We start from the raw sequence: 14,197 nt of genomic DNA, 5'->3' as shown, positions 1-14,197 counted from the left end.
ACCAGCAGGCAGGTTGGCTAGAGTTGTTCGGGAGGGTTTAAACTAATATGGCAGGGGGATGGGAACCAGAGCGATAGGGCTGAAGATGAGGTAGCTGGTTTACAAACAGACAATGTGTAGTGAGGAGAGGCTGTTGATAGGGAAAAATTGCAATCAAAAGGGTGAGTTGCAACGTAAAAAGCAGACAAAATCAAAAAGGGTGAACGCAGGACTGAAAGAGTTATATTTGAATGTGCGCAGAATAAGGTAGCATATTTACAGATTGGCAAGTATGATGCTGTAGGCATCACTGAATCATGGCTGAATAAAGATTATAGCTAGGAGCTCACGTCCAAGGATACACATTCTATCACAAGGATGAGCAGGAAGGCAGAGGGAGTAACATTGCTCTGTTGGTAAAAATGAAATCAAGTCATTAGAAAGAGACAACATAAGGTTGGAAGGTATTGAATCATTATCGTTAGAGCTAAGGAACTGCAAGGGTAAAGAGACCCTGAAAGGAATTGTATACAGGCCCTCAAACAGTGGTAAGACGTGGTCCACCAATTACAATGGGAGATAGAAAATGCATGCCAAAAAGGCAATGTTACAATAGTCAGAGGGGGAATAAGCTCTTCTCAGGCTTCCAGCTGGGTACGGGTATCTATTTTAACCTGCACCTGGCTGGAAGTTTGAGAAGAGTTTACTTGTCATATATGCCAGGAAAGCCATCAGGGGTTTCAATATGCAGGTAGATTGGGAAAATCATATTGGTGCTGGATTCCACAATGGGAAATTTCTAGAATGCCTATGAGATGGCTTTTTAGAGCAGCTCATGGATGATCCAATGAGTGGATCAGCTATTCTGGATTGAGTGTTGTGCAGTGAACCAGAATTGATTAGAGAGCTTAAAGTAAAAGAACCCCAAGGGGAAAGTGATCATAATATGATCAAATTCTCCCTGTCATTTCAGAGGGAGAGGCTAAAGTCAGATGTATCATTATTACAGTGGAGTAAATGGAATTACAGAGGCATGAGAGAGGAGTAGGCCAGAATTGATTGGAAAAGAACACTGGCAGGGATGATGGCAGAGCATCAATGGCCGGAATTTCTGGAAAAAATTTGGAAGGCACAGGATATAGACATCCCAAAGAGGAAGAAGTATTCTAAGAGAAAGATGACACAACCGTGGCTAACAAGAGAAGTCAAAACCAACATAAAATCCAAAGAGAGGGCTTATAATAGAGTAAAAATTAGTGCGAAGTTAGAGAATTGGGAAGCTTTTAAAAACCAACAGAAGGCATCTAAAAAAGTCATTAAGAAGGTAAAGCTAGAATATGAAAGTAAGTGAGCCAACAGTATTAGAGGATACCAAAAGTTTCTTCAGATACATGAAGTGTAAAAGAAAGGTGAGAGTGGATATTAGACTACTGGAAAATGATGTTGGAGGGATAGTAATGGGGGACAATGGAATGGCAGACAAATTGAATAAATGTTTTGCATCAGTATGGCAGAAGTTCCAGATGTCAGGGGTCATGAAGTGTGTGAAGTTACCAATACTAGAAAGAAGGTTCTTGGGAAACTGCAAGGTCTAAAGTTGGTTAAGTCACCTGGACCAGATGGTGTACACCCCAAGGTTCTGAAGGAGGTAGGTGAAGAGATTGTGGAGGCTTTGGAAATGATCTTTAAAGAATCACTAGACTTGGAATGGTTACGGAAGACTGGAAAATTGCAAATGTCACTCCACTCTTCAAGAAGGAAGAGAGGCAGAAGAAAGGAGACTATAGGCCATTTAGTCCGACCTCAGTGGTTGGGAAGATATTGGATTTGATTATTAAGGATGAGGTCTCAGGGTACTTGGAGGCACATGATAAAATATGTCTGAAAATCTTGCCTGACAAATCTGTTGGAATTCTTTGAAGAAATAGCTAGCAGGATGAACAAAGGAGACACAGTTGATGTTGTGTACTTCAATTTTCGGAAGGCCTTTGAGAAGGCGCCACACATGAGGTTGCTAAACAAGCTATGAGCCTATGGTATTACAGGAAAGATTCTAGCATGGATAAAGCAGTGGTGATAAGCAGGAGCAAAGAGTGGGAATAAAGGGACCCTTTTCTATTTGGCTGCCAGTGACTAGCGGTGTTGGGACCAATTCTTTTTACATTATATATCAATGATTTGGATGATGGAATTGATGGCTTTGTTGCAAAGTTTGCAGATGATATGAAGATAGGTGGAGGCACTTAACAAATGTGTTTCCTCAATCTCGTTACAGGTGGTACGGATGCATGGCAGTGATGCTTCAGTCCCAGATGAGCTCGATGTCTTCTATACTCGCTTTGAAAGGGAGAATAAAACTACAGCTATAAGGATCCCTGCAGTGCCTGGTGACACTATGATGTCTTGGAGGCCAGTGACAGGCTGTCTTTCAAGATGGTGAACCCTTGCAAAGTGACAGGCCCCGATGCGGTACCTAATAGGGCTCTGGAAACCTATGCCAACCAACTGGCAGGAGTGTTCAAAGATATTTCAAATCTCTCATTCCTGCAGTCAGAAGTTCCCACCTGCTTCAAAAGGTTCTTTACTCTTGTTATCTTTACCTTTTATTCCGACAGACAGATAAAGGCTTTGTACTCTCAAAATTTCATTTTTGAAGGCCTCCCACTTACCAAGTACACCTTTGCCAGGAAACAGCCCAATCCACACTTGCCAAATACTTTTTGATACCATCAAAATTGGCCTTTCTCCACTTTAGAATCTCAAGTTACATTGAGACCTATCTTTTTGCATATTTAGTTTGAAACTAATGGCATTGTGGTCACCGGATGAAAAGTGTTCCCCTGCACAAACTTCTGTCACCTGCCCTGTCTCATTCCCTAATAGCAGATCCAGTATCGCACACTCTCTCATTGGGACTTCTATGTACTGATGAAGGAAACTTTCCTGAACGCGCTTGACGAACTCTATCCCATCAACTGCTTTTACTGTATGGGAATCCCAGTCAATATGTCGTAAGTTAAAATCACCTACTATAACAGCCTTATGTTTCTTGCAACAGTCTGTGATCTCTTTACCAATTGGTTCTTCTGAATCCTTCGGAATGTTAGATGGTCTGCAATATAGCCCCATTAACGTGGTCATACTTTTCTTATTTCTCAGTTCCACCCATAATGCCTCACTAGTCGAGTTCTCCAGTCTGTCCTGATGGAATACTGCTGTGACTTTTTCCCTGACTAGTAATGCCACCCCTCCCCCTTTAATCTGTCCCGCTCTGTCACGTTTAAAACAATGAAACCCCAGAATACTGAGCTGCCAGTCCTGCTCCTTCTGCAACCAAGTCTCACTAATGGTTACAATATCATAATTCCTGGTGTTGATCCATGCCCTGAACTCATCCTCCTTTCCCATGATCTTCTTGCATAGTTGCACCGTGCTCAACCTTTTGATTCCTGACTTTATCTAAGATCTTAACAACATCTGCCTCCACTCTGCACTAACTCCACTAACTGTTCTGGCAATCTGGTTCCCATCCCACTGAAGCTCTAATTTAAACCCCAGTATGCAGCATTTACAAACCTTCCCACTAGGATATTAGCCCCCTCCAGTTCAGGTGCAAACTGTCCCTTCTGTAAAGGTCCCACCTTCCCCAAAAAAGTACCCAATAATCCAAAAATCTTATGCCCTCCCTCCTATACCAATTCCTTAGCCATGTATAATCTTCCTAGCTCTGGACTCACTAGCACATGGCACAGGTAACCGTCCTGAGATCACAACCCTGGAGGTCCTGCTCTTTAACTTAACACTGAATTCCCTGAACTCCCTGAATCTTGAACTTGAACTCCCTTTGCAGAACCTCATCGCTCATCCTACCCATGTCATTGGTACCTACATGGACCACAGCTTCTGGCTGTTCACCCTCCCATTTAAGAACTCTGAGGCCTCGATCTAAGATGTCCTACACCCAGGCACGCAAGAGGCAACGTAACATTCGGGAATCTCGCTCTCGCCCATAGAAACTCCTGTTCATTCCCATGACTAACAAATCCCCCATCACCGCAGTGCACTTCTTCTCCTCCTTCTCTTCTGAGTCACAGAGGAAGACACAGTGCCAGGGGCTCACCCACAGTGACTTCCCCCTGTTAGGTCATCCCCCCACAACAGTATCTTAAGTGCTACACCTGTTATTGAGGGGGATAGCCACAGGGGTTCTATCACAGGCTGTTTAAACCCTTACCCCTTCCTGACTGTCACCCAGATTCCTTTGTGCTGTATCTTGGGTGTAACTACCTCTCTATAGCTCCTATCTATCACCCCTTTAGCCTCCCGAATAATCCAGAGTTCATCAAGTTCCAGCTCCAGCTCCTTAACACAGAGTGTTAGAAGCTGCAGCTGGATGCACTTCTCACAGTTGTAGTCATCAGGGACGCCGGAGGTCTCCCTGTCTTCCCACATCCCGCAAGAAGAGCATTCAACTATACTGCCTGGAGTCTCTACTCTCAGTACCTCTTTCTCACTCACTCAGATACTGAAGGATAGATATTAATCTAAATCAACAGCGTGCCTTTATTAAACACAAAAAAACTCAGAGAGAGAAAAAGAAATGATTTCCCTGTTGTGTGCTAGATCCTAAAACCATGCAGGTAAAACCAGTTCTGAACTAGGTTTGTATATCAACAAAACAGAGACAAGACTTAGGCCGTATTTCTAAGATGTGTACACACCCAGCATTGGATAATACATGTTAGTCACCAGGCAGACAGACTCCGACACCTGCTAATGCAGATCTTGAACCAGTCTTCTGCAATTTAATGGTGATTACACCTCGAGGCTACTTTATTAGGTACCTCCTGTACTTAATAATATGGTCACTGAGTGTATGATCATGGTTTTTTTGCTGCTGTAGCCCATCCACTTTGTAATGCATGGATCTATTTCTTTTCGTGCATGGACTCCCCTTAGTACTACTTATTGACCATGTGAATTGATCTTTTGTCCTCTCACTGCAAAGTGAATACACCAGTTAACCTCACCTCCATGTGTGTGGTGTTATTTAATTGGTATATAGTTGTAAAGACATAACAAATTGGCAACGAGTACAAACCTGATTGTCAGCGAATATCACCAACTGCACCAACAGTTATCAGATGACAGAATTCAGAGGAAGGGAGAGAGACTGCAAGGGGGAAAGTCTGAATCAATACAGAGAAGGACGACATACACACTAACAAAGGGATGCGTGAGTAATAGTGCACAGGACACAGTGAGAAATGCACAACTAGCAAAGTTAAAGTGAAAATAACATGATGATGGCCTTAGTCGGGAAAGTTGACAAATTTAATAGTGCTAATGAGGACAAGGAATCATATATCAAGATAGTTGAACGGTATTGTAATGCAAACGACATGGATGAGGAAAAGAAAGCCCCTACACTTCTTAGCTTAATGAGTGCTAAAACGTAAAGGTTTTTGTGCAACTTAATAACTCCTGAAAACCCAGCAAGCAAGACATTCGATGAATGTTTTTGCAATTTTGCAAAATCACTTGAGCCCAAAACTGTTAGTAATAGGTGAGAGATTTAGATTTCACAAAAGGAACCAGTCAAAGGATGAAAGCATTTCTGAATCCATTGCAGAACAGTGGACACTTTCCCAATACTGCGACTTTGGAGATGGATTTTTTGATGCATTAAAGGACAGACATGTATTTGGCATGCGTAGTCAAAGCACTCAAAAGAGGCTACTGCCAGAAAGAGACCTAACCCTAGAAAGGGCATTGATAATCGCAATATCATTAGAGACTGCAGCAAAGGATGTGGCAGAACTGCAGAAAAAGAGTTCAGAATGTGAAATGCACAAAATGTCTCTGAATGGTGCAAAAAGCCAAAAATGTTATCGATGCAGCAAAACCTCCCGTGATTCAAATGACTTAGTTCAAAGAAAAGTTTTGCAGAAGGTGTTACAGACAAATCCATATAGAGTGAGTGTGCAAGTCAGATTAAAAAGCACAAACAAAGAGAAAAGCCACATAGAATGAAATTTTCAAACATAAAACTAAACAAATGCATACAGTGACTGAATGTGAAACTGAATCAGATAACACAGAGTCTGAAAAAGAGGAGCTGCCATACCTAGAACTGCATAACATTACAGAAGCAGATCTCAAAATCATATGATCATATGGATTACAACAGATGTGTTCAGTGTAAAACTGAAAATGGAGCTGGATATAGGGTCAGCTTTGTCTATAATTTTAGAGACTGACTCCAACAGGTTGTTTTATGATGTAACGCCCTGGGAAAGGTTTCACTGTTAATATGATGGTTTTTCTGTAGCAGCAAAGTTTGGGTTAAGACTAGAGATAATGGGGGTTTTGGAATGTGCGCCGGCCAATGAGGGGAGTGTTTTTCTTTCATGTGTGCCTGAGAGTGAGGCATTTGTGGTCTTTTGTTCGGCAGAAGATGGAGAGAGAAGATGCCAGAATGGAGAGGTCCTAGACTGCAGGACAGAGCAGACTTGGAATGGGTCCAGGAGTTGACGCTGCCTGGGAAAAATCGATGGATGACTAACCGGCGGGAAACCATGAGCTCCAATGTGCGCATTAGACTGTTTCATTAAAATGGGCCCTTTACTTTTTGTTTTCCTTACTAACCCCCTAGTCAAATTAAGAACTAAAAAAAAAATAAAGCTAAATCATTTAATTGCATATGGTGTACTGTTTGTTATTTCATGGTACTGATTTGTAACAGGGGAACACATCACGCAACATCCACACAAATAAGTGGTTTTGCACCTCAGATTTCACACGTTTGGCAGACCAGAGACTGTCTTCCCTAGACTAATGCCGCCAGCCGAACCTGAGAGTTACACTAAGCTACCAATGTAAAAGACCTTGATGGTGCCGAAGTCCTACACAGATGAGAAAGTGTTTCTCAAGGGCAAACTGAAAGTGAATGTGATGTATGGAGGCCAAACACAGCAGTTAGAGCTTGATGTGTTGAAAAGTGGAGAGCCAGCACTGCTCGGATGTGAATGGTTGAGAAAAATCTAACTAGACTGGCATTCAATGTGTCATTAACAGGTAGCCCAAATGGCAGCACTAACCGGAGACTATCATAGGTGCTTAATCCTAATGAGGAAGTGTTTGAGAAAAGTATTGGTAAACTCAAAGGCATGAACCTCAGAACTGAACTGGATGAAGCATCAACACCAAGGTTCCATAAAGCGCGTCTAGTGCCTTTTGTACTATGTCCTAAAGCGGATGCTGAACTTCAGAACTTGGAGGTATCTAGTATTCTTTCCAAGGATGAGTGGAGCGATTGGTCCATGCCCATTGTCCTGGTGAAAGGGAAGTCTGGAGCTGTTTGCATATGCAGGGACTTCAAAGTGACTATCAATCCTGTGCTGCACAACATGCAGTATCCCCTGCCACGAATAAAAGATATTTTTGTATTTTGCAGTATCCCCTGCCATGAATAAAATATATTTTTGTATCTTGCAGTATCCCCTGCCATGAATAGAAGATATTTTTGCATTTTTGGCAGGCGGGGAGAGGTTTTCAAAGATTGGAGATTGAAGAGTCAAGCAGGAAGTTCCTCACAATCAACACTCACGGAGACTGTTGCAGTATAATTGTCTCGTCTTTGGTGTCGCATCAGCTCCAGCAGTTTGGCAAGAAGCAGTGTTCCTAGTGCTCCAAGATATCCCTGGAATACAATGTTACCTTGATGACATCATTGTGACTGGCAAAAATGATGAAGTGCACCTCCAGGACCTTGGTAAATTGCTTACCAGGCGGAGTGAGTATGGTCTGTGTGCAAAGAGAGAGAAATGTGAGGTTTTCAAGCATGACATCTCATATTGTGGACATATCACTGAAAGCATGGTTTACATAAGCTACAAGAGAAGATTGAAGCAGTGCTACAGGCACCCAAACAGGAAAATGTGCCACAACTCCGGTCATACTTGGGTCTCGTAAACAACTACCACTGGTTTCTCCCAAACATTGCGACCGCACTGCATCCATTGAACACGCTTATACAGACAGGAGCAAAGTGGGAATGGTCAGAAAGGCGTGAAAGAGCATTCAAGGCAGCAAGGAAACTAATAACCTCAGATGAATTGCTCACCCATATTGACCCATTTCTGCCAATCAGATGGCATGCGATGGGTCCCCTTATGGTATTGGTGCCGTTTTGTCACACGTTATGAAAGATGGATCTGAGAGTCCAATTGCATTTGCTTCAAGATCACTGACAAGCACAGAATGCAAATTACACACAGATCAACTGAGAGGCCCTTAGTCTGGTAGGGGGAATAAAGAAGTTCCACCACTACCCCTATGGACAATAATTTACTCTAATGACACACCACCAGCCCCTTGTGTCTATTTTCAACTTTAGGAAGGGAATCACAGTGAGGTCTGCTACCCAGATACAACATTGGGCACTTTTCCTAGGAGCCCATTCTTATGACATAGATTCTTATGATATAGATAAGGGTACCAAACAACAAAGTAACACTGATGGCTTATCATGTCTTCCACTGTTGGCAATTGAAGAAAGAAATACAGGCTCTTTCTCTCATTAACGTGCATAGAAAATAAGAGCAGGTAGACTATGGTCCAAATTTATATTAAAAAAATTGGTTAGGCCAGAGCTAGAGTACTTGGTACAATTTTGATCTCCACTACAGGAAGAATGCAATTAAAATTAAAAGAGTTTACAAAAAAATTCCCCGGGGTGTTATCTGGAACTGTGTGCTGCAGTTATGAGAGATTGGCTAGGCTGGGTGTGTTTTTCTTGGAGCGAAAGTGAATGTGGGGTCTTGAAGGAGGAACATAGACTGGTTAGATGGAAGGAAACATTCCCCAGAGCAAAGGTATCTTAAGAGTAGTGTGCATAGGTTTACGTAAAGTCTGAAAGATTTGGAGGGATCTGAGGAAGAACATTACAATCCAAAAGATAGTTAGAACCTGAAATGGACTTTAGATCATAATAAGACCATAAGACATAGAAGCAGAATTAGGCCAGTCAGTCCATCGAATCTGCTCCACCACTTCATCATGGTAGATCCCAGATCTGTTGGATCCATCCAACCCTATATACCTGCCCTCCCGCTATATCCATTGATGCCCTAGCCAATCAGGAATCTATCAACTTCTGCTTTGAATATACCCATGGTCTTGATCTCCACGACAGTCTGTGGCAGAGTGCTCCCCAGATTCACCACTCCTCGGCTAAAAAAAAATCCTCCTTACTTCTGTTCTATAAGGTCACCCCTCAGTTTTTAGGTTGTGCCCTCTAGTTCTGGATACCCCCACCAGAGCGAACACCCTCTCCACATCCAACTTATCTAGTCCCTTCAACATTCGGTAGGTTTCAATGAGATCCCCACGCATTCTTATAAATTCCAGTGAGTACAGGCCCAAAGCTGTTAACCCCTTCGTTCCCAGAATCATCCTCATGAAGCTCCTCTGGACTCTCTCCAATGACAAGACGTCCTTTCAGAGATAAGGGGCCCAAAACTGTTGACAATATTCCAAGTGTGGCTTGACAAATGTCTTGTAAAGCTTCAGCATTATCTCCTTGCTTTTATATTCTATTCCCCTTGAAATAAATGCCAACATTGCATTTGCCTTCTTTATCACAGACTCAACCTGTGAATTAACCTCCTGGGAGTCTTGCACAGGGACTCCTAATTCCCTCTGCACCTCTGATGCTTGAACCTTCTCTCCATTTAGATAATAATCCACACTATTTTTCCTTTTACCAAAATGCATTATCATGCATTTCCCAACATTATATCCCATCTGACACTTTTTTGCCCATTCTTCCAAGTTGTCTAAATGCTGCTGCAATTGCATTGTTCAGCACTACCTACTGCTCCACCTATCTTCGTGTCATCCTCAAACTTTACCACAAAGCCATCAATTTCACTATCTAAATCATTGAGAAATAATGTGAAAAGTAGCGGTCCCAATACTGACCCCCGAGGAACACCAATAGTCACTGTTAGCCAACCAGAAAAGGCCCCTTTTATTCCCACTCACTGCTTCCTGCCCGTCAGCCATTCCTCTATCCATGCCAGTATCTTTCCTGTAACACCATAGCATTTTATCTTGTTAAGCAACCTTATCTGAGGCACCTTATCAAATGCCTTCTGAAAACCTAAGTAAATGACATCTACTGCTTCTCCTTTGTCCCCCCTGCTTGTTACTTCCTTGAAGAATTCTAACAGATTTGTCTGACAAGATTTTCCTTTACAGAAACCATGCTGACTTTGACTTATTTTATCATTAGTCTCCAAGCACCCTGCAACCTTGTCCTTGATAATAGACTCCAACAATTTCCCAAGCACTGAGGTTAGGCTAACAGGCTGATAATTTCCTCACTTTTGTCTTATTGTGTACAGTGCTCCCAATGCAGTCTTCTTTACATTGGTGAGACTCTTCGTAAATTGGGGGACCACTTCTTCGAGCACCTCTGCACCATCAGCCACAAGCGGGACTTCTCGGTGGTCAAACGTTTTAATTCTGATTCTCCTTCCCATTCTGATGTGTTGGTCCACGGCCTCCTCTTGTGCCAAGATGAGGCCAGCCTCAGGGTAAAACACCTTATATTCTGTCTGAGTAGCCACCAGCTTGATGGCATGAATATCGATTTCTCTTTCTGGTAAACAAATTCTTCCCCCATCCTCTAGTCACCACTTTCTTTTTACTTCTTCTCACCTGCCTATCACTTCCCCCTGGTTCCCCTCCTCCTTCCCTTTCTCCTCTGCTCCACTCTTCTCTCCTATAAGATTCTTTCTTCTCCAACCCTTCCCTCCCACCTGGACTCACCTGTCAACCTTCTAGATAGCCTCTTTCCCATCCGCCCACCTTTTTATTCTGGCACTGTCCTTCTCGGTCCTGAAGAAGGGTATCAGCCCTAAACATCAACCATCTTTCATTTCTATAGATGCTGCCTGACCTGCGGAGTTCCTTCTGCATTTTGTGTGTGGTCCTTTGGATTTCCAGCATCAGCACACGTTCCCATGTTTTCTCTGTTTAGCGTTTTGGAGGAAGCTTGAAAGTTATGAAATCCTGTGGTGTTCTTGGAGAGGGAGTACACAAGCCCTGATGAAGGGTCTCAGCCAGAAACATCGACTATTTATTCTTCTCCATAGATGCTGCCTGACCTGCTGAGTTCCTCCAGTATTTTGTGTGTGTTACTCTTGATTTCCAACATCTGCTGAACTTCTTGTGTTTACTCAAGGCTTTATTTTGAGATTTGTTGATGAAGTCAATGTTTTTTCAAAATAATTTATTTCTTGGAAATTGAGAACAGATGGATATTATTAGGTGCTTGAAGATTAAGGGACTATGGATGCAAGAAATTTGAAATAAAGGGTCTAAAATGAAAAACCTTTAACCTGAAAGGAAAACTCTTCTTCTCTTTCTGCAAATGTTACCTCTGATGTTATTTGCTTGTGATGCTGCTGCAAGCAATCTTTTAACTCTTCGAAATGTATTTCTCTGTACTTGTCAACCTTTATTCTACCTCAATGCACTGTTTTAATGCTTTGACTGTATGAATAGTATGCAACTCAATTTTTTTTTACTGTACCTCAATACAGACATCCCACCCTGCAAAAACTCATTTCAGGGATGTAGCACCCCCGCCTCCCCGCAATCCCACATCCACGCGCCCCCCCCCGTCGACCTCCAAGGGTGTATCGTGTATGTAATACTTTGTTTAGTTTGATTTTGTCTAATCTGTAAACCAAGTTGGGTACATGCAGAAAATGTGACATTAAGATATGTACTTATGTTATATTATCGTGTTTATTCTATTACAGCTTTAAGCAAGTCTACAGGGAGTTTGGCCTCATCACGTAGGACATCAATAGCGTAGCTCCTTGGCAGCTAGCCAGCTAGTTTAAATCAGGGGTCACCAACCTTTTTTGCATCGTGGTCCGGTTTAATATTGACAATATTCTTGTGGACCGGCCGACCCCGGGGGTGGGGGTGGGGGTGGGGGTGGAGTGGGTGTTAAACGCGACCGGAATATAGGTGATACGTCAACTATAGCTCACTTGTAAGTAGCTAATACACTCAATTTCATTTCTAAAGGGGTTTATCTAACGAATTTAATATTAAACACACAGCGCATATTTTTCTCGCATGAATATAGTGATAAGTCAATTATAACAGTGGTCCCAAACCTCCGGACCGCGAAGAATGCAGCGGTACCCAGCACATCTTTAAGAAAAAAACCGAAATAAACAAGCTAATTGATTACGTGCCGGGAGGCACCTAATTAATTAGCTTGTTTATTTTGGCTTTTTTCTTATAGATGTGCTGGGTGCCTTCCGGCCATCGCTGTATTCTTCGTGGCCTGGAGGTTGGGGACCACTGAATTATAAGTCACTTATAAGTCAATAGCATCATAACATTTTAAGTAATGTTCGGATATTAAACACACAGCACATATTTTCCTCGTATGAACATATAAAATCCTTGCAACACACCAATAATACTGAATCAGTGGGAGCCCTGGGCTTGTTTCCTTGCAACAAGACAGTGTCATGGAGGGATGATGGGAGACAGCGATACTCGAAGGAGGTTCCAGTCTATTCCTCAATTTAGTTTTCGTTGCATTCATTGCAGAAAACTCCGATTCGCAGAAATATGTTGGAAATGGAAGCAACGTTTTCGGTGCTTTCGTGGCTATCTCAGGATATTCAGCCTTGACTTTGATCCAGAATGCCGGCAGAGATGTTATGCCAAACATACTTTTCAGTCCACCGTCATTTGCAAGCTTGAGGAGTTGATATTTTTCTCGCGCTGACATGGATGATTCACCGGGGACATTCACAAATGGGTCACGGACCCATTCCTTTGCACGTTTTGGGTCACTGATGACCTCGGGTGCGTTAACATTCAACAGTGCGTGACAGGGAATGAGGAAAGGTGCAGCAAACTCATATCCTTTCATATTGCCAAATCATATCGTTTCCTCGTGGCCCGGTGGTTGGGGACCACTCTTAGCACGAAGAGAGACCAATCAGGATGCTCCCTCTCCCTCTCAAAAAAATCTATTTCCGGGATATTGTATATAATTTCCGGACGTCAGGGAGCCACTATCAATATGCAGGAGACTCCCGGAACTTCTGGGAGAGGTGGGATGTCTGTCAATAGATGTGACAATAATAGACTAATGTACCACATAGGGTTTTCATTGGACTTATGCATATAAACTTGACTTTATTTTTAATTAACCTGCTGTGTTGGGAATATTTTCTTCTTTTATTATCCCGTGAATATTGTATTAAAATCTAACTTCCGGTGACTTTGACCTCCCACGCCTTGGAGCAATAAAGATTTGGCACTGACAATTTTATTTGGACCATCTTGTGATAGTCCATGTTTACACGTGTTTGCGATGTCAACTGGGATTTGTAGTTCGAATACATTCAAGCCTCTCTTGTGTGTGGAACAGAACTGCAACTCCCGGAGTGCCAAGCGCTGAAAACGGGATTACGCAGTTGCATTCGTGTCACTCACGACGGTGGCTTGTCGACGTGGGAGGGTGCGAGGTGTGAGCATGCAGTGAGGTGGCGGGGCGGCGGCGTTTTGTCCCCTCCCCCGGAACCGGGCGCCGAGATGTGGTTGAAACCCGAAGAGGTGCTGCTGAAGAACGCCCTGAAGCTGTGGCTGACGGAGAAAAACCACAAATACTTCGTCTTGCAGCGGCGCAGAGGGTACGGCGAGGGAGGCGGTGGACTAACGGGTAAAGTTGATAGAAGCGACGGGACGGCGAGTTAGCACTTCCTGCCGCTGGGGGCGCCACAACCTGGAGGACTACTCTCCTCAGTGTCAATGGCTAAAAGTTTGACACGAGTAAAGCTTTACATTTAATTACATGTTTATCCGTTAACTTTGTTTACTCTTAGTATTTACTTTGTCTATGATGTAATCATTAGTAATCTTTTCACTCAGTCAAGGGTCGTACACTTGTGTGTACATGCATTTGTGCATATTGTCATTGGATCATGCATGAACAAATGCAATGAAAAACTTGCTCCATTTTCCACTCTGACCTTCACCAGCCTATTACTTCCCCCGGGCCCCCTCCTCCTCCCCTTTTCCTTATGGTCCACTCTCCTGTCCTATCAGATTCTTTCTTCTCCAGCCCTTGACCTTTCCCACCTACCTGGCTTCACCTATCACCTTCCAGTGA

The 14,197-nt window shown here is 43.0% G+C and overlaps 1 protein-coding gene across 2 annotated transcripts in view; it reads left to right on the top strand.

Annotated features, from left to right (window-relative positions):
- The first annotated feature begins 13,538 nt into the window (after window positions 1–13,538).
- Window positions 13,539–14,197, top strand: part of tbc1d8b (TBC1 domain family member 8B) — a 107,406-nt gene continuing 106,747 nt past the window's right edge. The window contains exon 1 of one of the 2 annotated variants that reach the window (XM_063061123.1): window positions 13,539–13,747. In XM_063061123.1, the coding sequence (XP_062917193.1) occupies window positions 13,621–13,747 (127 nt within the window). In that variant the 5' untranslated portion in view covers window positions 13,539–13,620. Of the gene's footprint in view, window positions 13,858–14,197 lie in introns of both variants that reach the window. The other variant, XM_063061124.1, reaches the window with a different exon arrangement.

Source organism: Mobula hypostoma, chromosome 10 (genome assembly GCF_963921235.1).
Source record: "Mobula hypostoma chromosome 10, sMobHyp1.1, whole genome shotgun sequence".
NCBI classification, from domain to species: domain Eukaryota; kingdom Metazoa; phylum Chordata; class Chondrichthyes; order Myliobatiformes; family Myliobatidae; genus Mobula; species Mobula hypostoma.
Note: the sequence above shows the minus strand (reverse complement) of the source record. Positions and strands in the feature narration are given on the sequence as shown.